The 26,858-nt window shown below is 37.8% G+C and overlaps 1 protein-coding gene across 5 annotated transcripts in view; it reads right to left on the bottom strand.

The window, feature by feature from the left end:
* Positions 1-785: 785 nt before the first annotated feature.
* The window catches only part of APAF1 (apoptotic peptidase activating factor 1), an 85,707-nt gene continuing 59,634 nt past the window's right edge, over positions 786-26,858 (bottom strand). For 2 of the 5 annotated variants that reach the window (XM_065887183.1, XM_065887182.1), the window contains exons 18-25: positions 26,550-26,669; positions 24,400-24,516; positions 22,620-22,745; positions 10,370-10,489; positions 9,931-10,056; positions 7,935-8,060; positions 5,595-5,741; positions 1,165-1,311 (exon numbers count right to left, since the gene is read on the bottom strand). In XM_065887183.1, coding sequence (XP_065743255.1) covers positions 1,165-1,311; positions 5,595-5,741; positions 7,935-8,060; positions 9,931-10,056; positions 10,370-10,489; positions 22,620-22,745; positions 24,400-24,516; positions 26,550-26,669 — 1,029 coding nt within the window. Of the gene's footprint in view, positions 1,312-5,594; positions 5,742-7,934; positions 8,061-9,930; positions 10,057-10,369; positions 10,490-22,619; positions 22,746-24,399; positions 24,517-26,549; positions 26,670-26,858 lie in introns of all 5 variants that reach the window. The other 3 variants (XM_065887181.1, XM_065887180.1, XM_065887184.1) reach the window with 3 other exon arrangements.

Here is a 26,858-nt window from a genome sequence, read left to right on the forward strand (position 1 = left end):
TTCGCTAAGAGAAAAGCACTGGCAATGACGTTCATCTAAAAGTAAATGGAATTAGAAGACATTTTTTTTTTTTTTTTGCGGTACGTGGACCTCTCACTGTTGTGGCCTCTCCCATTGCAGAGCACAGGCTCCAGATGCGCAGGCTCAGCGGCCATGGCTCACGGGCCCAGCCGCTCCGCGGCATGTAGGATCTTCCTGGACTGGGGCATGAACCCGTGTCCTCTGCATCGGCAGGCGGACTCTCAACCACTACGCCACCAGGGAAGCCCAGAAAATTATTTTTTACTATTTTCTATATCTTGGAAAAATTCTGTTGTTAAAAATTATGATTAAAATTGGCTCCTCGCCAATTATTCAGATTTACTAACATTTAACTGTGGAGCAATTACTTTAAAAAAAAGAGAGAAAAGTGAGGATTAAGAAAGGTTAATTTCAGTCAAGTATATAGTCTGGTATGTAAAAAACCAGAGAAAGCAGGAGAGTGCCCAGTTCAGAGACTGACTGCTAGAGTCCAGGTCCAGCCCGGGGCTGCCATCAGCTAATGAGAAAAGGTAGACCAACAAAATCTACTCACTCCAACACACGTAACTTTTGCTTCACAGAGAGTACTTTTGAAAGCTAAGACTCACTTATCAAGTGAATTAAAGGAAATTTTGCAAACTGTGCACGTAGACACAATATTTTTAAAGCAAGTTTAAGGGGTGCACATAAGTTCTGAGATATTTGTGAGAACCATACCCCCTTGGGGTAAATGTGGTTCAGAAATCAAGCCACTACTACCCTGAGGCACAGCCTGCATAATAATAATATTATTAAAATATATATTTCCTTCAAATTATTCTCATTAATTATGTCAACCAATTTGAATGCATCGAGGGAGAATTTTACCAGTGGTATAACAAGGTACATATTTACATTTTCATTTGTATCTTAAGGACAAACTGTTAAAAATGATGATGATGACTATGAAAAGTAAGATTAAAGGTGTGTTCATTTGGGAAAAGCTACATTAATAGTATTCATCCAACCACAAACACTTTCGTAATGAATGCAATACTGCAAAACAATTCACAGCTTTATAAAAAGTTGAAATACAGTTTCATTAGGATTTTTTTTTCCAATTAAAAATTAAAAGAGTTCAACTTACATCGCTGCTTAACTATTTTACTCTAAAATCTTTAAAATATATAAAATGCCAAGATTATCAACAGTCACATATGTTTTGAAGTCAGGGGACACATGTATTTTCTTAAGATTGGTTCCATTTGTGTAGAAGGTCTGTGAGGATTCCCCAGTGACAACATTCCACCACTGTTCAGAGAAAAATAAAATTCTTATTAGGTTGGCAATTATAGTGTGAGACAATCTGCAGTGCCAACTGGATCCTTCACCCCATCACCTCCCCACTCCCAAACTAAAGCAAACACCAGGAAGGATGTCTAAGGGTTAATGCTGAATATAGTATTATCAACCCAGTCCACCATTCCTGATTAACCCTGGTGACTGCCTCACAGCTACCCTACACCTAAACCCACTGTAAGGCATGCTGGAGAAACATGCAGCCTACTCAGAGCTGCAGACAGAAGGCTACACAAAGCCCATTATGGCCATGGCTGGACTGAATTCTCCTGTCCGCATATCCTTCTCAGTGGAATGGAAAGAATGACCCTCTCTTCTCTAAAAATGCCCCTTTGCAGAAATGGACAGGAATTTTGGCAGATATCAAGACTACTGATAATACGGGCTGCAGGATAGAATGTTCTCTCTACTGAATCTTCCCTTTCACCAGGAGTGATTCAAGAGCCCATGACCAAGTTTTTTATTTAAAAGTCTATACATTTATTTACTAAATAAATACTGAACATCTCAAATGTAGCAGGTGCTCTGGCCAAGTCCTTCCTTTCTCTTCCCAATTACTGAATTCACTAAGATTATAACAATATTTATATTCCTTTACTAAATGGAGATCATGAAGTTTACCTACATATCTCACAACTAAGATGAAGGCAAAAGAGACCATGTACATGAACACCTTTTGAAAAGGCCTCAGGTACATCAAGATTCTGAGTATTATGAATGCAATGATCACTTCTGTGTCCGTGGCAATGCCTAGCATTCCGCCTTGCTCGTGTGACTGGGTCAACTATTCATTAGTTATTAGTTACACTAATATTAGTCATTAGTAATGGTAACTGGTAAAAGTATACCTTGTGGACTTAAGTAAACCTCAATGAAGCAATATGTACTAACTTGAAATTTTCCAGGACTAACAATTTTGCTTTATAAAATAGCAGTCGCTAGAGGCAAATCGTAGAGGTAGTAAGGCCCTTAGAGATCACCTAGTCCAACTGCCTCACTTAACAAGTAAGGAAACCAGGGTTGAAAGAGAAGAAAGGCCTTGTCACTGTGGACAACACCACTAGCAGGTGGCAGAGGTGGAAGAGTTATCTGGCTTCCAAACCTAGTGCACCCACTGCCTTTCCCTCTATTAAAACAGACCACTCGACTTGGAAACACTACCCCAGCCACTAATGTGAATATGGACTAAAAGACAATGATATTAAATAGGACTTATGCAGGGGACTTCTGGGCAGTGAAACTACTCTGTGTAATACTACAATGGTGGACACGTGTCGTTATACATTTGTCAAAATTCACAGACTGTACAACACCAAGAGTGAACTCTAATAGAAATTACGGATTTTGGGTGATAATGACATGTCAATGAACATTCATCAGCTGTAACAAATGTACCCTCTGGTGGGGGATGTTGTCAGTGGGGGAAGCTTGCACGTGGGGAAGGGGTGGGTACATGGGAACTCTGTACTTTCCATTCAGTTTTGCTGAGAAACTAAATCTGCTTTAAGGAATAAAGTAAATTTAAAAAAAATAGCAGGGATATTTTTGGAAGGAGGGATAAATTGGGAATTTGGGATTAACAGATACAAACTACTATATATAAAATAGATAAACAACAAGGACCTACTGTATGGCCCAGGAAACTATATTCAACATCTTGTAATAACCTATAATGGAAAACAATCTGAAAAAGAATATATATATATATAATATTATAATATATATATTATATTGTAATATATATTATATATGTATATATCTGAGTCACTTTGCTGTACAACTGAAACACTGTAAATCAACTATACTTCAATTTTTAAAAGATAGATAGCTAACATTTACTCAGGGTACACTATGTGCCACCATGTATAAGTATTTTACTTGTATTAACTCCTTTAACCCTCCCAACCCTATGAGGTAGGTGTTATTATTACACCCATTTTACAGATGAGAAAGTAGAGGCTAAATCTCCTTGTGCAAGATCACAAAGCTACCGAGTGGCAGATCCAGGCTTTGAATTCAGGTAGTCTGCCCCAAGTCTCACACTCCTGACCTTTATATTCTGTCGCCTCTACGTAATGGAAAACCTGAATTTATCATCATGTATTTCATATTTCAAATCAGCCTTTCTCCTCATGAGTATGAATTAATGTGGATTTCTTGTCATTCTAACAGTATGTACTCTGTGGCATAACACAAGTAAATTACATTATTTTTTACTTATAAATAGGAATAATTTTGAAAGTTAAGAGCTTTTTAGCTACTGGATACCTACTTTATCTTACTGACATTCAATTCATACAGTTTGGATTATAAAGTAAACAGACTCAAAAGGCCTATTTTCTTGGACATTACAGCAGCTGTTCCTTTTTACTTTTAATTTGCTCTGTGCTCTTAGATAGTCTCATGAACATGCTGGGTAGATGCAGGCTGGGCTATATCACAACCAGTTTAACCATGCTAGTAATCAAACCAGAAGGAAGAACAGCCTGATTGCCACTGAAATATACAGACTGAATATATAGGCTATAGGCTCTTTCACCCTGAAGATATAACTTCAACAGTACAGACATCGATTCTGCTGTTTATTTTTCAAGGTTCTCCAGGAACTCTGGAAATCTAGTCACTGATCTCTTATCATATCTTGTAAGCCAGACTCACAATTATGTGATACCCTTCTATGGTGCCCAGAGCATCAAAAGACATGGTCTCTAGAAGCTCAGTGTCAAAGCTGAGCAGTTAAGTTTTTCAGCAGTTAATACGGCTGAAGACTCCCAGCTTCCAACACAAAGACAGCAATGTCGCTCCTCTAAGAATCATCCTCAGAACAGACTAAGAGTGCAGTTTATCTCTACACTAAAGGAGGACAAGTGGTGATAGTCTCACAATCCCCTAATAACTAAATAAAGGCGTACCTTTATTTAGGTACAGGTTAATGCAACATCTTGTAAGCAGCATTGTATTTTCAATGTAAACTTGTAAAGGAATCATAACATACATCCTCTCATAGAGCTAAAAACTGCCCTCTGATTTATCTTTTTTATAAGCTAGATTTTTACATTAAATAAAAGTGCATCTACATAGGTCCCATATAACCAAAAACTTCAATTCAGTCATTCAAATATTTTTGAACATCTATACTGTATTAGACAATTAATCAGAATCATCTCCTACAGTTGAATGTTTTCAGTAAGAAAAAACAGTATCGTAAGATCTAATTCATTAGGTTCTAATTCATTAGGGATCTATTTTAAGTGATCAGTACAATACACAGTATCATCTTCAACCCCTTTTACAAGTAAATCACTACTCAAGACTCAGCTCAAGCATTCCCCTCCAATGGAAGCCTCTGCTAACTCCCAAAGGTAGAACTGTCCTCTCCTTTGTGCCTCTACTATCCTTATGCAAATGTGTCCCAGAACCCCTCTTAGACTTAGAGACTTTATTTATTTACTGTCTGCTTCCTCCAAAGACTGTCAACCACCTGGGCAAGAACCAAGTCTTAAACATTGTGCCACGTAGCAGTGCCAGCACACAGTGGGCACTTAATACATTCTTAGTGAGTGGATGGATAAAAAGATGCAAGCACCAAAAAATGACCCTGAGGCACCACAACACGCTCAACTGTGGCCTCAGTATTTGCTAATAATAAGTTTGTATAAGGCAATCTACTAAGTAATTTTAGGAAATTCACAACCTCTGTGAACATCAGTTTCCTCACCTACAAACCAAGAATGATAAAATTTAAGCCTCACAAAGCTGGCTAATAAGATGATGTAAGTAAAGCATTTTGTAAACTATAAAGCAACATGCTGCCGCTGCTATTTTTATTATTACTACCACAACTACCACTACTATTACCACTAATACTTAAGAAAGGAAATTTCACAAATAAATTTTTTTAAAGACTCAACCAACATAGCTCACAATTAGTGAAGTAGAAAACCAAATTAAGTTAAACACCCCACTTTCTAGTCATTCTGATCGCCTAAGACTTTGTTTGGGGCAGGATGAGAGCTCTGGACTCAGAACATCCCTAACACTGTCATCAAAACTTCCAAGAGACCTGAAGAATGCAGCCTTGCAGATCTCAGTTTCATCACTCAGAACGGGATAACAGTAATCACCCTTCCTCTCTGATGGGTTGTACGAGGCCCAACTGAGACACAGGAAGTGAAAATAATTTGGAAAGTAGGATACAGGCTGTTCTTTTCTTTCAGTCTTTGAGAAACCCTTACCTTAAGATATCCTCCAGCAGAAACAAGCATTTTGCTATCTGGAGAAAAGCAAAGGTCAGTCACCCAGCCTCCGTGAGTAGCAGCTCCTTCTTCTACTGAAATCGGAGCAAACAAATGAAGAAGCTCACCATTTGAGACATTCCATATCTATAAAAACGATACACAGTTCATTAACAGGGTTACTCAGAAGTTTTATATATCTATCTCATTTGGAACATATTTGGAAATCTTTCTTAAAAATATAATTACAATTCAGTGATACCTTAGGAATTTTTTTAGATTACATTCTCTCCTGTGCAAATTTTTAAAAACTACTAATTATAATTAAAATGCATTACTTACAATATTTATCATTAACTATACTCCAAAATATATAACAAAATGACTTAGAGTGACTGATTAGAATACTGTGACTCTTCCACTGAATAAAAGGAGTATGGGGCTTCCCTGGTGGCTCACTGGTTAAGAATCCGCCTGCCAATGCAAGGGACAGGGGTTTGAGCCCTGGTCTGGGAAGATCCCACATGCAGTGGAGCAACTAAGCCCGTGCACCACAACTACTGAACCTGCGCTCTAGAGCCTGCAAGCCACAACTACTGAGCCTGCGCTCTAGAGCCCGTGAGCCACAACTACTGAGCCTGCGTGCTGCAACTACTGAAGCCCACACACCTAGAGCCCGTGCCCTGCGATGAGAGGCCACCGCAATGAGAAGCCTGCGCACCTCAATGAAGAGTAGCCCCCGCTCGCCACAACTAGAGAGAGCCCACGTGCAGCAACGAAGACCCAACGCAACCAAAAATTTTAAAAATTCAAAAAAAAAAGAGTATGATGGGAGAAGCAAGGAATAAACAAAAAAGGCCTAACAAATAAACTACCTCAAAAGAACAAAGAATTCTAGTTCAGGATCTACCACTAAGAATACTGACAGACACTATTCAAACACCTAAAGTATATATATTTTAAATAGTTAAGTCCCAGTAAGGTTATATATATGTATTTTTTATATTTTATATGTATAAAATAAACAAGCAAGCAAGCATATACACATACATTCACTAAGATTAGTTTACTAAGCTCTTAAAAACAACTCAATTACTTATAGATACTAATATTTTCATTTATTTCCAGTGATACTTAATATATGAGCAGTACTCTAATTTTTCAAAGAAATTATACATCAGAATAAGAAAAACAGAGGCATAAATAGCAAAAGAAAATAATCAAAATCATCATTTGTAAATGTCCCCTGGGAAATCCAAGAGAATCAAATGGAAAAACTGATTATAAAGAATTCAGTAAGATAGCTGGATAGAAGATATATATATAAAAAATTAATAGCTTTCCTATATTTTGAAAAATCAAGAAAAACAGAAAATTTTTTTAATGTACTAAAGAAAAATTTTTAAATAACCCTTATTTAAAGAGACAATTTTTACCTTTAGGGGTTTCTGGAAAATGAAACACTGCCTCATAACCAGTAAAAGAGCCCTTTCATCCAGAGGCGAGAACTCAGAGCAAAATGAATGTTCCCAAAGCAGTCCTGCCCCTTCAGCTGGCATGGCATTTATGAGAATGGTATACAAAAGGTTGGTTACTTAGTCCTCAAGCAAGAGAATCTTAATTTTCCTGGAAAGCCTATCTGATAATGCCCCTATTCCTGCATAATGTATACTGTCTCATTCTTCTGCATTATACACCTACCTATTCCTTGAATTTTAATTCCTGCTTCGTAAAAAACGAACAAAATAACATACAAAAAACAAGACTCTCCTGATTATGCGAGTTACCAAAGCAGCCACCCCCAATGCCCAAACTTTTTCCATCAACCGCCCAATCCTTCTAACACAACCAGAGGCAGACAATCCCACGAGGATGGCAATAGGCTCCACTCTAAATGTTGACTACCTAATGGATATAGTGCTAAAGAGACCTTTCAGTGCAGGAAACAGCAGAATTGCAATTCATTTATAATCTAGACAACAATTTACAAAAATTATTTTCCTCACATTCTGCCACTAAAAACAATCTTTGGTTCAGGTCCAAGAATTTAGATGAATCATTCTCAAGCTAACAGCACAGAACCAACTGCAAATAACTAGGGCATCTGCCTCCTCACATACATGGGAAATGCTTCACTTTAACTCTAAAATGAATTCTTTTCTGCAGTGAAGTGCAGCTGTGAACACAACGTGCATAAGAAACAGAACAAAGAATGCCTCATCCAACCAGAACCCTAGGGCCTGTGCTTCCCTGTCACATTAACAAAGGCCCCAGATATGGTACAGGGGGCTAGCCAAAGCTATAAGGAGAGCAGTGCTTTCATGTCAGCAAACACCCTACCCTGATCTCTCCGTTGTCATCTCCAGTTGCCAACAGGGTACTGTCCACAGAGAAGGCAGAGCAGCGCACGCAGCCTTTGTGGCCTCTCAATTCATGAAGAGGGGAAAGGAGTTCAAAACTCCAAATCTGGAAGGCAATTCAGATTGTTTAGGGATAGTAAATACACTCGAAATAAGCATCTATAAACCCTGCCTCGAGTGCTAGCTAGCCATAAATTCAATCATATGAAGTTCTAACATTCAACAGTTCATAAACTTTCATGAGAGGCCCAAATGCCAACTAGCAACCTGGTTCATTTTTTAGAGTTTCCCTTTAATTACTCAAGTAAACTTAAGCTCAAGGATCAAAGTCACAGCTTCCTTAACTTTAGACTTAGAAGGAAGAATAGCAAAGCAGTCTATGGAGTACAGCAGACTTGAGTGGAGTCCTGGCTCCACTATTTACTAGTTCCTTGGCCTAGGACAACCCACATAAGCTTCTCTGGCTTCAGTTTCTTCATCTGTATGATGGAGACAATAGCACCTACAGAGTGAAAATTAAATGAGATAATAGAGACTGAAATTCCTAGCAAAGGGCCTAACGTACGGCAAGAGTACTTTAAAGGTTAGTCCCTATACCATCCTACTATCTTAGCAGCCAAAGGCTGTTCTTTTCCTTCCAATATTCTCCCTGGTGGTTCTGTCATCACCATTTAACAAGCTTAAACTGAAAATGTGTTCCAGGCACTGTGAGCAAAGAACTGGTGGTGCAAAGATAACTGGATTCAGTGTCTGTCCTTGAAAAGTTTCTAGTTTAATCATAAATGTTTGAGCCAACAGTGGTATGAAGTAAATTAACATGAGTAATATGTAATAGGAACACTGAGGGTGGAGCAGCTAATCCTGCCTGAGGGCCAGGAAAGGGTTCACTGAAGGACTGACCTTAAATCTAGGTCTAGAAGAATGAGTCATAATGCTTCCAGGTAAAAAAGGATACAAGGGGGCTTCCCTGGTGGCGCAGTGGTTGAGAGTCCGCCTGCCGATGCAGGGGACGTGGGTTCGTGTCCCGGTCCGGGAGGATCCCACATGCCGCGGAGCGGCTGGGCCCGTGGGCCATGGCCGCTGAGCCTGCGCGTCCGGAGCCTGTGCTCTGCAGCGGGAGAGGCCACAGCAGCGAGAGGCCCGCATACCGCAAAAAAAAAAAAAAAAAAAAAAAAGGATACAAGGTTGTATCAAGTGAAAGTTAACAGTGCACACAAAAAGATGGAAGTAGAAGTAGTCTGGTACAGAGGGAACAATGTAGCAGAAAGAGGTGGTGATGGGCTAAGGAGTTGAGCTTATAAACCATCAGGTCACAGAGGAGTTTCAACAGGGAACTCGGGCAGCAGTAGGGAAGATAAACCAGAGGAAGTACAGACCAGTGGCAGGTCCACCAATAAAAAAGGAGAGCCTGTTCTTCAGGGTGGAGACAAGGAAGAGAACAAGGATCCAGGAGACACTGAGGAGTAATCAATAGAGCACAAAAGACAGGAGAGTCCCAGGCAACTCCAGTGTTCACAGTTTGGAAAGACGGGTAGATAATGATGCCATTAACAAAGATGGAGAAAAAAAGAAGAGAATGGAGAATGGAGTATTCAATGTCCCCAACCAGGGAGCATCATTTCACTGGAATGTGATTTTTAAAAGCATCGATTTACATCAATTACAAAAAAATTTACTGTGGGTGTACAATTAAATGTAAATCTCTTTCAATGCTTTTTATTGCCTAAAATATTCAGTAGACACTGCCTTTGATTACTAACAGACAAAAGTTATCAGTAAGGGAGAAATCAAAAATCCTCAATGTCATTCACTTAATCTATTTGACACAAACTAAATGTCAATGGGCATCCTCCAAAAATTCACAAAATGAGACATGTAGACAGAAACTTATTATTCTGTTTTACACATTAGTTGGACTCATAATACATAACAAATACCAAGGTCTTACTCATGCACCTTTCAACCGACTGGCCTACCTTTGCAGTCTTGTCAGCAGAGGTAGAAGAATACTTGGTTGCATCAGGAGAAATATCACAAGAAAGAACTGTATCCCGATGACAGACAAAGTCTTTTTCTATTCTTCCAGTAATAATATTCCATACCTTCAAAGAAAAACTCAGAAGTTGACAATTAAGAACATTTTGTCTTACTGAGCATAAACAGCCAGAAGACATCCTATAAACCAAGAGCTTTAGCACATTGGTTGTTCTGACCTCGTTAAGTGCCTTTTATTACAAATGCTCATAAACACACAGCAGATAGATGACTGCAGTAGACAGAAAACAGGCATTTCTATTTTAGAAGTTTAAAATTTTAAGTATTTACATATCAGCCACCTGCTTTTGGCTGTCATGATATAATCAATGTGATCAATATTAGAATACTTTTTTAAAAGAAATGTGTGCTTCAAATTACCTTCACTGTTCCATCAAACGACCAGGAAAGCAGTCTTGAATTTTTCAAGAGTCTAAAGTCTTTCACAGTTTCCTGATGGGCTTGCAGAAAGACATATTCCTCTGATTGCCAATTCCATACCTGAATATCAGAGAAATAAGTCTGCTATAACCCTTTCCCCATAATATCCCATTAGAGAGGTGGAGGTGTATCACTCGCTTGTCCAAAGTCTTTCATCCTCATGGCACTTCAGTAAAATAAAGAAGAGAACCAAATAAGAATACAGTATTCCCATTTTACAGACAGAGAAGAGAAAAGCTGGGGTTAATTAACTTGACTATGGGCAAAATAAAATATTTTTCCTCCTAAATAAAGTCTGTTTTCTTCAGTTGCTTGGAGAGCAGTTAATTATACCAGAAGATAGAGAAAAGTCACAATATGTTCATGAGCTCACCATCTGATTAAATTTTCCAAAGAAAATTATCCCAATTACATATTCACAGATTTCTAAACTTCACAAGTTAGGCCAAGTGTCCAGATTCTGGCTCCACTGAAGCTACTGAATCCTACTGGCCCTACTGCCTGGGAAGGTCAGTTGACCAGAGCAGCTTCAAACCAGGTCGTGGAATTTCTGAGCTTCAGAGATCTTACCTAGCCCCTAATGCAATCCTCAAAATGACAAAAGTGATATAGTACATTATTTTTCACATGGCACTCCAGGAAGAACTCCTCAGATACAAGAGAAAGAGAAGAGATTGCAATGTTGGAGACAATGCGTTCAAAGTAGACTTGAGAAATGAGCTGGAACTATGATTCACAAACTGAGAAGGGCACTTCAAACAAAGAGAATGAATGCTAGAGTTAAAGCACAGGAGCAGGAAAATGTAGAAAGATTACAGGTACCTGTTCATAGTTCAATCCGACTGGAACAGGATACACAGAAAGAACAGTAGGGAAAAAAGTTTAGAAAGATATTCAAAGAAACAGCCCAGAGAGCCAGAGAGCCTGAAGCTAGACTTCTGAGCTGTGGGCAATCAGGGAGTCTCCCACAGAATTTTCTTCTATTTTTTAATATTAGGAATAAAAAGATAATGAAAAAGCAGCCACCATCTCAGGTATGCACATTAGTAATATTCTGGATCTCCTTTTTGACTGGTGAAGGTTAAACAGTAGAAATGCCTTTAAGGCTTTTCTTACTGGGCTTAGGCAAAATTGTAAAAGAAATTCACCTCTCTTACCCCCTTTCTTTACTCCTCTGTCCTCCACATTTAGCAATCACCCTCCCAGCTCCACCAAGCCCTGGCTCTCAGATATCTCCATCTTTTCTGTCTGAGTGTTCATTCACAGAAGCAGGGTATCTTGTATGAGAGCAAGGGACCTTAGAAGAGGAGCTGGAAGTGAGAGTAGTTCTAAAGAGGATGAAATGGGAACTTCAGTATTTTAAGAGCGCAATAAGATATGCTGAGGTAGGGGGAAGAAACAGAAGCTTTCTGGCTCCCCAAATCATATCAGGAAAAATGGCATCCTGTGTGACTAAACATAAAATACACTGGACCGCTACCACTAGGAAACTTCTGGCTCCCTCCTCCTACTGTCTGGGCTTTACTGGACTAGAGGATCAGTGGCTGTTATTAACAGCTCTTCCAGGTTGACTGGCACTGCCATTCCCAGCTGTGTCTGATTCAATGTTCACTCCTGACTGAGGTTCTTATTGCTACCCTCCACACACCAAGAAGTCAGAGAGCCTTCCTGAGCAGATATAACAAAGAATTTGACAATCACTGAGGGGAAATGAAGACTAGCCTCTTAGCAGCTTTTGTTGCAGATGCTTTCTGATAAGGCAATGATGACAAGGATACCTTTTTTGTTGACCTCAAACATACTGTGCTAGTTGAATCACCTTATATAATAGCTAAACTTCCACTAGCATTATCAGTCACATGTATAAAGGTTAAGTTTGGGTATGTCTCTACAATTAGCTATAATTTTTGCAATGTATGCACACTGGAACTTTTTCAGCTATATAAATTTAAATTTTAAAAAATGCTAAAGAATCTTTTTATACTTCTAAGAATCAATATATTCTCATTCATTGGCTCAGGTAAACACAGCTACTACTTGGGCTTTATTTACATCAAGGTAAAAGATCAAAAACTACCACAACAGGGCTTCCCTGGTGGCACAGTGGTTGAGAATCTGCCTGCCAATGCAGGGGACACGGGTTCAAGCCCTGGTCTGGGAAGATCCCACATGCCGTGGAGCAACTAAGCCCGTGAGCCACAACAACTGAGCCTGTACGTCTGAAGCCTGTGCTCCTCAACAAGAGAGGCCGCGACAGTGAGAGGGCCGCGCATGGTGATGAAGAGTGGCCCCCGCTTGCCACAACTAAAGAAAGCCCTCGCACAGAAACGAAGACCCAACACAGCCAAAAATAAATAAATAAATAAAATTTTTAAGAAAAATTACCAAAACAGACCTCAACTTTCACAACTCTAGGTGCTATAATCAAGAGAGCTGATTCTTCAAATTTTGGCAATAACTTTAATTGAGCTTGACAAAGATTTACCAAACCCCTACTACATTCCAGGCACTGGGGATACAAAGATGATTAAAATAAACCTCTAAAATGGCAACTATGTGAGGGTTTTCAGATCTGTTAATTAACTTGATTGTGGTAATTATTTCACAATGTGTACATATATCAAATCATCACATTATGTGTCTTAAACATAATACAATTTTGCCAATTATACCTCAGTAAAGCTGCGGGGAAAAAAAACAAACCTCCAATTAATTATTTATTAAAACATTAAAAAACTATAAAACAAAAACCCAACCAGTCAATTCTTGGAAATACCTACCAAGAATTTTGTTGCATGAATGTACACGCATTAAAACATTTACAATGTAAAAAGTATTCTGAGTAGAGCAGAAAAAGAGGATGAAACACAACTCATTTCTACAAATAATCTAACTTGGATCCTAAAAATATTCCTAGAAATTATTTCTCCCTCTGGCTAAGAATATCTGATCTTCAAGGAGGTCATAAAACCTGTGAATTTAGCTGTTGACAGAAAGACTATACCGTATACAATGTCTCAGCAGAATTTCATCAGATGTAGCTTAGTTTTCAAAGCCATCTAGAGAGGAAGAAAGGTGAATATTACACTGAGTTTCAGAGCTAATACACTAGTACCACGGGAGCCTATAAGAAGTAAGTTTCTGTACTAAAGGCAAATTTCATTCCAATCATATAGGACTCATAGAGACATAACATAAAAAGATTTTTTCCAAAACAGTTTTTAACAGTGTAGTTAAACATTGCCACTGTAGGAAATATATACATATGTATAAAATAAGAGAATACATACTAACTCCTGTTTGAACATATGCGTTTATCTCCTTCTCCTTCACTTCTAAAACCCCACTAAAATGACAAAGTCAAGAATGAGAAAGAAGGTAACAACAAAACATTGGAGACTGTATCGCAGGAGAATGGTAACCAAGAAAACCAAATCTTAAAAGCATTAGAAAGACAAAAGCAACAAAACTGACACTACAGAACTCCCAAAATGCTCAGAAACTGAGGTCACAAAGGACACCCAGAGGTGGGAATGAGGGTGGGGCTAAAAAAAGATGTATCAGGAGTTGTGGGAAGATGGCAGTGATGCAGGCATCTCCTTGAAGCCTCCGTAAGAGTAGCAAAGCAACTAAAATAGCAAATCCAAAAATGCACAGACAATATCAACAAGACTAATATCAACAAGACTTAATATCAACATGTTAAGTGACATAGTATCCCCCAAAACCACAAGATACAAGTAAGTGGGGACAAACTGAGAGCTGCAAGATTTGCACAGTAACAGCATCTGTATGGGTGGAAGCAGAGGGAAGCATAATGAGTCTGACAAACCTAAAAACAGGAGAATCCCAAAAGAGCCAAGTACCATCCACTGAAAAGCGCAAAGGACCAACAGGGAACAGCAGCAGAAACTGAGTGCAAGACTGACTGTACTGTGTGGCACAGTCTGGAAGGGCTAAAGCAGTCTAGACCCTATGAACTCTCAAAAATAACCAGGACAATCCTACAATGAGGAGACACTGTTGGGAATAGAATCTAAAGTAAGAAAAACAAGGATGATGGCAGCAAAGGAAAGGGAAGGTCTCCATAAAAATGAGGGAAGGGGATAGAACAAAGGGATCTCATCAGAACAATGCCATATTTTTAACACTTCATGAAAACAACAGAACATGGAACCGCAGAGCTGTGAAGAAAGAAATGTTGTCCTTCCCAATCCCTTCAAAAAGTTCAGGAAAACTAATTTCCTGTAGAAAGAAAAGAATCACTATTGAATCCCAAACAATGTTATTATGAGAAAAAAAAAGAATAAAGTGCTGAATAATACTGCTAAAACAAACCAGAAAGAAGAATCTCTGGATTAAAGGCCACCAGGACAACTGAGGGTAGGATAGCAATTTTGAGAACAGGGGGATCAGTGAAGGTTTACACACTAAACGCTGAGACATTATACGATCCACACCCCCCTTCCCGCTCTCTTCCCCCACTTAGCTCTAAGAACCTATCTGCCAGGTTTATAACCTCCAGGAGAAGACCAGAGATTCCTCTCTAGGAATCTGACAAGACCAAGACAAAGACCTAAAGACACTGACAACAAAGTTTCCCCATCCAGATCACCTTTCAGAGGAGGTCTCAGTCAATACACAGAGCTCCCAGTCAGCCTTTTAGTATCCATCTCTGGGTAGTGAATGATCACCACACAGCTGAGGAAGGCCTTTAAAATAAGAGGCCAAAACATCCAAATAGAAAAAAAAAAAATTGGAGGGAAGAGCAACTATGCAGGAAAATGAGATTTTGAGGGAAAAAATATATGTAATGTATATGACAAAATTTATACATTATTTATATACCCATCTATCCTCAGAGAAGTAAGATATTTCATCTACAAAACAAGAACACATGCTCTACAGAAAAATTAAACAAACATTAGAAAGGACTCTCCAGCATTAAAAATATAATGGTAGAAATGAAAAACTCAATGAAAGGGTTGGAAGATAAAACTGAGGAAAACTCCCAGAAAATAGAGCATGGTACAGAAAGATGAAACATAGAAAAAGAAAACTAGATGATCAGTCCAGGAGATCCAATATCTGAATAAGGGATGTTACCAGAAAAAGGAAGCATATGGGGAGCATGGGGGGCGGGAGTGAATCAAAGAAATAATTCAAGTAAATTTCAGTGAATTGAAAAACATAAGTTTCCAAACTGAGAAGGGACAGTGAAAGTTAAAAACAAGGGATGAAGCAAACACACAAAGGCACATCATCATGAAATTTCAAAATTCTGGGGACAAAGAAAAGATCCTAAAATCTTCCAGAGAGAAAGATTAGGAATCAAAATGGCTTCAGACTTCTCAACATGAGCTTTGAAACTTGGAAAAAAAAAAAACACAAAGTCTTCAAGGATTTAGGGTAAAATAATTTCCAACTATTACCAAAGGTAGACTTTTCCTAAATTGCACTAAGGCAGAAAAGGCATTCATAGTGCACTTCATCTACTTAGTCATAACAATGACACTAATGACCTAAACAAACTGTCATTGTGACTGTGTCAGGATGACAGGGATCCACAAAAGGGTGTGTGCATATGTTGGAGGTAGGACAGGTGGGAGGAGAAAAAGAGCTAAATTTTCATCTTAATATAAGCAATTCAGTAGATAAACCCTCAAACCTAAAAAAATCAAGAATTAGCACTACAAGCATGCAGTATAGGGTCATGAAGGTAAAGAGCAAAAGAAACACCTAAAAGCTAAAAGTGGTGCTTTTAAGAGAAAGAGAAATGGGGGAGTCTATTTTTTATAATGAGCCTTGTAATACTATGACTTTTAAAAGTATGTGCACTGGAACTTTGATAAATATAAAGTAAGTTTTAAAAGAATGTACATACACACAAGTGCTTCCTCACGGAGGGGTTGCAGCTGCGGCAGACGCAGCCCTGGGCAGCCCCTTCTCTGCCACCTCCTTCTCTTCCTGAGGGCTCCCCACTCCTCTTGCCCTCCGACGCTACCCAGATAACACTGAAGAAAACCTCTGTGCATAAATATTTCTCCATACTTGATTATTTTCTTAAGACAGGAATAAAAATGCTCAGTCAAAAGCCACGTGGCTAACAGGGTCTTGGTGCTCCGGCCAGGTGTCAGGCCTGTGCCTCCGAGGTGGGAGAGCCAAGCTCAGGACACTGGTCCACCAGAGATCTCCCAGCTCCACGTAATATCAAACGGCAAAAGCTCTCCCAGAGATCTCCATCTCAATGCTAAGACCCAGATCCACTCAACAACCAGCAAGTTACAAAAAACTAGCAAGACAGGAACACAACCCCACCCATTATAAGAGAGGCTGCCTAAAACCATAATAAGGTCACAGACACCCCAAAACACACCACTGGACGCGGTCCTGCCCACCAGAAAGACAAGATCCAGCCTCATCCACCAGAACACAGGCACCAGTCTCCTCCACCAGGAAGCCTACACAACCCAATGAACCAACCTTAGACACTGGGGACAGATGCCAAAAACAACGAAAACTACGAACCTGCAGCCAGCGAAAAGGAGACCCCAAACACAGTAAGTTAAGCAAAATAAGAACACAGAGAAACACACAGCAGATGAAGGAGCAAGGTAAAAACCCACCAACCAAACAAATGTAGAGGAAATAGGCAGTCTACCTGAAAAAGATTTCAGAGTAATGATAGTAAAGGTGATCCAAAATCTTGGAAATAGAATGGAGAAAATACAAGAAATGTTTAACAAGGACATAGAAGAACAAAAAGCAAACAAGCAATGATAAACAACAAAGTAAATGAAATTAAAATTTCTCTAGAAGGAATCAATAGCAGAATAACTGAGGCAGAAGAACTGATAAGTGACCTGGAAGATTAAATAATGGAAATAACTACCACAGAGCAGAATAAAGAAAAAAAAATGAAAAGAATTGAGGACAGTCTCAGAGACCTCTGGGAAAACATTAAATGCACCAATATTTGAATTCCAGGGGACCCAGAAGAAGAAGAGAAAAAGAAAGGGACTGAGAAAATATTTGAAGAGATTATAGTTGAAAACTTCCCTAATATGGGAAAGGAAATACTCAATCAAGTCCAGGAAGCACAGACAGTCCCATACAGGATAAATCCAAAGAGAAACATGCCAAGACACATATTAATCAAACTATCAAAAATTAAATACAAAGAAAAAATATTAAAAACAGCAAGGAAAAACCAACAAATAACATACAAGGGAATCCCCATAAGGTTAACAGCTGATCTTTCAGCAGAAACTCTGCAAGCCAGAAGGGAGTGGCAGGACATATTTAAAATGATGAAAGGGAAAAACCTACAACCAAGATTACTCTACCCAGGAAGAATCTCATTCAGATTCAAGAGAGAAATTAAAACCTTTATAGACAAGCAAAAGCTAAGAGAATTCAGCACCACCAAACCAGCTTTACAACAAACGCTAAAGGAACCTCTCTAGGCAGGAAACTTAAGAGAAGGAAAAGACCTACAATAACAAACCCAAAACAATTAAGAAAATGGTAACAGGAACATACATATTGATAATTACCTTAAATATAAATGGATTAAATGCTCCAACCAAAAGACATAGACTGGCTGAATGGATACAAAAACAAGACCCGTATATATGCTGTCTACAAGAGACCCACTTCAGACCTACGGACACATACAGAGTGAAAGTGAGGGAAAAAGATATTCCATGCAAATGGAAATCAAAATAAAGCTGGAGTAGCAATTCTCATATTAGACAAATTAGACTTTAAAACAAAGACTATTAGAAGAGACAAAGAACGACACTACATAATGATCAAGGGATCAATCCAAGAAGAAGATATAACAATTGTAAATATTTATGCACCGAACATAGGAGCACCTCAGTACATACGGCAGATACTAACAGTCATAAAAGGGGAAATCAACAGTAACACAGTCATAGTAGGGGACTTTAACACCCCAATTTCACCAATGGACAGATCATTCAAAGTGAAAATAAATAAGGAAACACAAGCTTTAAATGATAAAATAAACAAGATGGACTTAACTGATATCTATAGGACATTCCATCCAAAAACAACAGAATACACTTTCTTCCAAGTGCTCATGGAACATTCTCCGAGACAGATCATATCTTGGGTCACAAATCAAGCCTTGGTAAATTTAAGAAAATTGAAATTGTATCAATATCTTCTCCAACCACAACACTATGAGACTAGGTATCAATTACAGGAAAAAATCTGTAAGAAATACAAACACATGGAGGCTAAACAATACACTACTTAATAATCAAGAGATCACTGAAGAAATCAAAGAGGAAATCAAAAAATACCTAGCAACAAATGACAAAGAAAACACGATGACCCAAAACCTATGGGATGCAGCAAAAGCAGTTCTAAGAGGGAAGTTTAGAGCAATACAATCCTACCTCAAGAAACAAGAAATATCTCAAATAAACAACCTAACCTTACACCTAAAGCAATTCGAGAAAGAAGAACAAAAAAACCCCAAAGTTAGCAGAAGAAAAGAAATCATAAAGATCAGATCAGAAATAAATGAAAAAGGCAAGAAGGAAACAACAGCAAAGATCAATAAAACTCAAAGCTGGTTCTTTGAGAAGATACACAAAATTGATAAACCATTAGCCAGACTCATCAAGAAAAAAAGAGAGAAAACTCAAATCAACAGAATTAGAAATGAAAACGGAGAAGTAACAACGGACACTGTAGAAATACAAAGGATCATGAGAGATTACTACAAGGAACTATATGTCAATAGAATGGACAACCTGGAAGAAATGGACAAATTCTTAGAAAAGCACAACCTTCTGAGACTGAAACAGGAAGAAATAGGAAATATAAACAGACCAGTCACAAACACTGAAATTGAAACTGTGATTAAAAATCTTCCAACAAACAAAAGCCAAGGACCAGATGGCTTCACAGGCGAATTCTATCAAAAATTTACAGAAGAGCTAACACCTAACCTTCTCAAACTCTTCCAAAATATAGTAGAGGGAGAAACACTCCCAATCTCATTCTATGAGGCTACCATCACCCTGATACCAAAACCAGACAAAGATGTCATAAAAAAAGAAAACTACAGGCCAATGTCACTGATGAACATAGATGCAAACATCCTCAACAAAATACTAGCACACAGAATCCAACAGCACATTAAAAGGATCATACACCATGATCAAGTGGGGTTTATCCCAGGAATACAAGGATTCTTCAATATATGCATATGAATCAATGTGATATACCATATTAACAAATTGAAGGAGGAAAACCATATGATCATCTCAATAGATGCAGAAAAAGCTTTTAACAAAATTCAACACCCATTTATGATAAAAACCCTCCAGAAAGTAGGCATAGAGGGAACCTACCTCAACATAATAAAGGCCATATATGACAAACCCACAGCCAACATCGTTCTCAATGGTGGAAAACTGAAACCATTTCCATTAAAATCAGGAACAAGACAAGGTTGTCCACTCTCACCACTATTATTCAACATAGTTTTGGAAGTTTTAGCCACAGCAATCAGAGAAGAAAAATAAATAAAAGGAATCCAAATCAGAAAGAAGTAAAGTTATCACTGTTTGCAGATGACATGATACTATACATAGAGCATCCCAAAGATGCTACCAGAAAACTACTAGAGCTAATCAGTGAATCTGGTAAAGTTGCAGGATACAACATTAATGCACAGAAATCTCTTGCATTTCTATACACTAATGATGAAAAATCTGAAAGAGAAATTAAGGAAACACTCCCATTTACCACTGCAACAAAAAGAATAAAATACCTAGGAATAAACCTACCAAAGGAGACAAAAGACTTGTATGCAGAAAACTGTAAGACACTGATGAAAGAAATTAAAGATGATACAAACAGATGGAGATATACACCATGTTCCTGGATTGGAAGAATCAATGTTGTGAAAATGACTATACTACCCAAAGCAATTTACAGATTCAATGCTAACCCTCTCAAACTACCAATGGCATTTTTCACAGAACTAGAACAAAAAATTTCACAATTTGTATGGAAACACAAAAGACCCCGAATAGCCAAAGCAATCTTGAGAAAGAAAAACGGAGCTGGAGGAATCAGGCTCCTGGACTTCAGACTATACTACAAAGCTACAGTAATCAAGACAGTATGGTACTGGAACAAAAACAGAAATATAGATCAACGGAACAGGATAGAAAGCCCAGAGATAAACCCACGCACAGATGGTCACCTTATTTTTGATAAAGGAGGCAAGGATATACAATGGAGAAAAGATAGCCTCCTCAGTAAGTGGTGCTGGGAAAACTGGACAGATACATGTAAAAGAATGAAATTAGAACACTCTCTAACACCATACACAAAAATAAACTCAAAATGTATTAAAGATCTCAATGTAAGGCCAGACACTATAAAACTCTTAGAGGAAAACATAGGCAGAACATTCTATGACATAAATCACAGCAAGATCCTTTTTGACCCACCTCCTAGAGAAAGGGAAATAAAAGCAAAAATAAACAAATGGGACCCAGTGAAACTTAAAAGCTTTTGCACAGCAAAGGAAACCATAACCAAGACGAAAAGACAACTCTCAGAATGGGAGAAAATATTTGCAAACGAAGCAACTGACAAAGGATTAATCTCCAAAATTTACAAGTAGCTCATGCAGCTCAATATCAAAAGAACAAACACCCAATCCAAAAATGGGCAGAAGACGTAAATAGACATTTCTCCAAAGAAGATATACAGATTGCCAGCAAACACATGGAAGGATGCTCAATATCATTAATCATTAGAGAAATGCAAATCAAAACTACAATGAGGTATCACCTCACCCCGCTCAGAATGGCCATCATCAAAAAATCTACAAATAATAAATGCTGGAGAGGGTGTGGAGAAAAGGGAACCCTCTTGCACTGTTGGTGGGAATGTAAACTGATACAGCCTCTATGGAAAACAGTATGGAGGTTCTTTAAAAAACTAAAAATAGAACTACCATACGACCCAGCAATCCCACTACTGGGCATATACCCTGAAAAAATCCATAATTCAAAGAGTCATGTACCACAGTGTTCATCGCAGCACTATTTACAATGGCCAGGACATGGAAGCAACCTAAGTGCCCATCGGCAGATGAATGGATAAAGAAGATATGGCACATATATACAATGGAATATTACTCAGCCATAAAAAGAAACCAAATTGAGTTACTTGTAGTGAGGTGGATGGACCTAGAGTCTGTCATACAGAGTGAAGTAAGTCAGAAAGAGAAAAACAAATACCGTATACTAACACATACATATGGAATCTAAAAAAAAAAAATGGTTCTGAAGAACCTAGGGGCAGGACAGGAATAAAGACGCAGACGTAGAGGATGGACTTGAGGACACGGGGAGGGGGAAGGGTAAGCTGCAACGAAGTGAGAGAGTGGCATGGACTTATATATGCTGCCAAACGTAAAATAGGTAGCTAGTGGGAAGCAGCCACATAGCACAGGGAGATCAGCTCGGTGCTTTGTGACCACCTAGAGGGCTGGGATAGGGAGAGTGGGAGGGAAACACAAGACAGAGGAGATATGGGGATGTGTGTATATGTATAGCTGATTCACTTTGTTATAAAGCAGAAACTAACACACCACTGTAAAAGAATTATACCTCAATAAAGATGTTAAAAAAATTAAAAAATAAAAGAACATACAGTAGGCTTAAGGCCTCTAGATCCATAATCCTTCGTTATGGTAAACTATTCTTTTTTCACAGGATTTTATCCCTGTAATAAACATCTTACTCTTAAAGAAAGAACGAAATTATTTCAATTAGATTTTACTACTGTAAAGTAAAATAGAAATTACATAAATGTGGCAAAAAGTATATTTATTGATTCAAATATGAAGGCAGGTAGGAGAATTCAAATGAATGCTTCATTTTCAAAATAAAGAATCTCCCACTAGAGGGTTCTGAGTCAAACTGCCTGCCTCACTCACAGAAAAATATGGGTTTCATTTATGCCCATGTGCATAATCTAAAGGGAAGCCCAAAATAATCTGATCTGAAAGTTTAAAATACATATCAGATTTGAAGCATAATCGAAGTGTCCCTTCATTAGAGTCAGCATTATGTATGTTAGAAGTTCAACCTCCCTCTCACCTGAAGAAGTTCAACCTCCCTCTCACCTGAATTGCAGAGTCATCAGAGCTTGAGATAAGAGTCTTTGCATCAGCTGTGAACTGGATGTGCCGTACAGTGTTCTTGTGCCCAATCCTGGATTGGAAGATTCTGTTGTTTAGGAGTTCTAAAATCTTCAAAGTAAAAAACCAGAGAAAATTAATACGACGAAATTCAGCAACACCCAGGCATTACAACCCCAAAATATTAAATCGAAACTAGACTACAGAAGGGTATAGAATTTCCATCTCAGTGCTTTCAGTTTAACTAAAGATACACAAATGAACGGCACAAATACAGACATGCACATCTAGGCACGCACACACATACACACCCTAAAATAAAACATTCACTGGAATGACCAGATGGCAGTAGGAACCAGTGGTCCTTCTTGAGAATTCAACTACCCAATTCATCAAACAAGTAGCAGTCTGAGCTCAGCCTCCAAAAAGAAAATGACGTTTAAGATGGATGAGAAGAAGAAAGAAAAAAATCCTGGATGAGAGACAAGGCAAGCTCTTTATAAAACAACACAGAGACAATGCAAGATAAAGGATGATGAGGGAGACAGGTAAAGGAAAAGAGCATACGAGCAGGCTGGGAGGCAGTACACTGAGGAGACTTGAAAGGGCTAAAGATTAATATGCCAAATACAGAGAATAAGAAAGTAGAAAAGAACTCAAAAAATAACAACTATGTCAAAAAGGCTTTCAAATAAACTCACACCAAAAAAAGTAAATATGTACTAAGTAAGCACTAGGGATGTAATGTACAACACGATAAATATAATTAACACTGCTGTATACTCTACATGAAAGTTGAGAGTAAATCCTAAGTGTTCTCATCAAAAGGAAAAACATTTCTCTGTTTCTTTGATTTTGTGTCTACGTGAGATGGTGGATGTTCACTAAACTTACTATGATAACCATTTCATGATGTAAGTCAAATAATTATGCTGTATACCTTGAACTTATACAGTGCTGTATGTCAATTATACCTCAATAAAGCTGAAAGGTAAAAAAAACTCCTCTTTGTAGGGCAATATGGACTGGAGAACATTTGTGTAATTCCTTACGACAATGAATCCAAAGTAAAATAAATGTGGCCAGTGGCATAATTAATAAATTAAGAAACAATTCCAAAAAGCTCAAGTGAGAAAAGGAGTCAATATTCTTTTAAAAACTATTATGTAGCTACAGAAAATGTGCTTTTGTGATGAATTTCACTTGTGATGAAATCACTTTTTTCCAAAATGATTTTTATTATACTGTCTTTTTTTCCTTACAAGCTGATTTTATTTTTATTTATTTGATAAATTAAGGATTTCAGGTGGTAAACTGGTGTACTTCTAATACCAAAAGTAGAACAGCAAGGACTGGTGAAATAGGTAAACATAAGGCACCGGCACTGATATTCCCGATGAACCTGATCAGAACCAACATGGAAACAACTTACACCCCTAAATGGCCAAGTTTCTAAGAAGAGAAAAAATGCTCTTTGCATAGTTAGCTAAATCTCTGAGAGTGTTTGATATATTTGGAGAACAGCAAGACAACTGGGCAGAGAATAAGGAATACAAAAAGACAAAAAGTATGAGAAAGAATAATAAAAACAATATGAAAAATATACAACTAATAGGATTGTAAGATTATTTTTAATCTAACAGAGGAATAACTAATTATCATAGAAAGATTTATTTAGTATATAAGTCTACAATGCCAGGTGTATCATTAATTTTAAATAAAAACTATACTGCACAGAATGCCTCTTCAGAAGAGAACTGAATACCTGAATGGCTCCATCTTCGCCTCCAAATGCAAGGTACTGAAGATGTGGACTTAAGCAACAGCAACTCACTTGGGCTTCAGTCAGATAATCAATCTGACCTGTGTTTCCATTAATGAGCTAATGAAAAATAAGTCACAATCAAGTATTAGACTGTAAGAGCAGTTTTTCTTCTTTAAAACTGAGACTTCAACTGAAAAAATTAAAATGAATACAACCAATGAGAGCTCCCAGGGGGAACAACAAAACCCTATTCTATTCTCAGCAGCTGCATTTAGCACTTCACACTTTCGTTTCATTTCACTTTTGTGGTTCATATACATTTTCGTAAAATAAAACAAGCTTTAAAAGGTTTAAAAAGCAGCTGCTGTGCCCACCACCTGAGACACATCTGTCTGATTTGCAATCCCACAGCTAGCTCCACACTGTTTCCCATTTCTTCACAAAGCCCATTTTAATAGGGCTATCGTTTATTAAAAAACATTTCCCTGATATTTTTCAAGGGGTTTGGTGAAACACGACTGAGACAGACATTACATAAAAAGACAAATTAAAATTAAAATGGGTTTTATATCCTCCAAATTACTCACCAAACAGTATAAATTAAGATTTTTTTCCGCTTTTTCTTTTGGGAGGAGGAAGCATTGGAGAACAACCCATTAGCACAATTTGGGTTGTAATGCATAGACTAAGAGTACCAAGTTTCATAACCTGTACCCAAACTAATAATTATTCTTTAAAATCCCACTAATAAAAACACCTTATCACTCAACTAAAACATGTGACCTGGGAAAATATTTCTCAATCTTAAATAAACTGTCAGATCTATCTCTCTAACTTCAATTACAACCTAAAAGTCTTGAATTATTTTTCAATACGAAATAAGCAGTCACCTTCATTTCAGGTACAAAGATTATAGGGTCAATCAATCAAGATAGCTTTTCCTTTACAATATTTTACCCGGCATGTTCTGATCTATTAGACATTCAAAATGAAGACTGAATTACTAAAAGGTGATTATCTTCTTTCCCTCAAAAATCAATTTCCATACTTTTTAAAGCAGTGACTAAAAAATGTATGTTCACTTAAATGGAACTATTACTTGTCAGTTTAATTGTCCTCTAAACTCTCCCACAATCAATGACATAGAATAAAATACTTTTATAGTCAGATGACTTCTTGAAGTCTCAGTTATGACAACTATTAAAGAAAGGTTGCACAAATTTAATAAAGGTAATATAAGCATTGAACCTGACAAGAAAACTGTAGTGGAAAAAACCCCAAGTGGAAGAATCAGTCTGCTAAAAATCAGTAATGAGGAAATCACATTCAATTCCACATCCCAATTCATCCCAGAAATACAGGGCATTAGGAGTTCCTCATCGACACATTCAGGACAATAGTATAACTTGTAAAATACAAAACAAGCCATATTTAGAGGAGTCTCACAGCTTGACTCTGACCCACACAGCAGACGAGAAGAAATTACCACACGCCATAGACAATTTATTCCCAGATCTCTGCTTCCTGAGTTTGGATTCCACCTTGACCCTATAAAGCAGCTTACAGATTTTTGAAAATGAAGAGGACCTTACAGGTGAAGAAAGTGAGTTTCAGAGAAGTGATGCTATTTACTCAACATCACAGAACTGGCTGATGATAAAGCTTGAACTTGTACCTTGGTCTCCTCAGTGAACAGTCACTATTCCCTCTACTACATCAAGCTGAGCTTTGCAGCTTTAGAACTTGTTAAGCTCCATCCTACCCTGTCAGTCTGTCTCAAGCTCTTGCTACATTTCACACCTTTCATGTGCGTGCTCCATTTCCCTCTCCTCTTCTCTATTCCATTTCTCTCTTCACTCTAGTTCCATTCCATTATCTCATCTCATTCTCTCACATGTTCTTGCTCCCTGTCTTCCAGTTACTAACAGGAGAGGAATGAGGTAAAGCAAGGTATCACCTTGTTTAATTCTAAATACTAGCATATGTGAGCCTCAGCTCAAGACCCACATATTTATAAAACTGATACCTACTGATCATCTGTTAGATACTATACAATTACGCATGATCAAGTCCAAAAACAAACAAGAAAAATTTTGAATTGAGAGTTCAATCAAAACACTTTTTCCAACTATTTTCTAAAAAATACTCACTTGCAGACGTTTTATATCATCAACTGCAAGAACCATCACTTCATTTTCTTGAAACACAACATCTATTTCTTGCTTTAACGCTATAGCAGAGTTCTTACATACTTTCTTTGTCTCCCAGAGCTGATTGAGAAATTAAAATACTAAAGTAAGATAACTGCATTCTCTGAAATAATGCAAAGACAAGTCTTAGTCTTAAAAACAATATACAATCATACTTCACTCTCCAAATGCCTATAATGCTAGAAAATTTTCAATTAGATTATAATTCAACAATAAAAATTTATTAATTACATAGTATAGGAAGAAGCA

Source organism: Phocoena phocoena, chromosome 11, assembly GCF_963924675.1.
Source record: "Phocoena phocoena chromosome 11, mPhoPho1.1, whole genome shotgun sequence".
Lineage (NCBI taxonomy): Eukaryota > Metazoa > Chordata > Mammalia > Artiodactyla > Phocoenidae > Phocoena > Phocoena phocoena.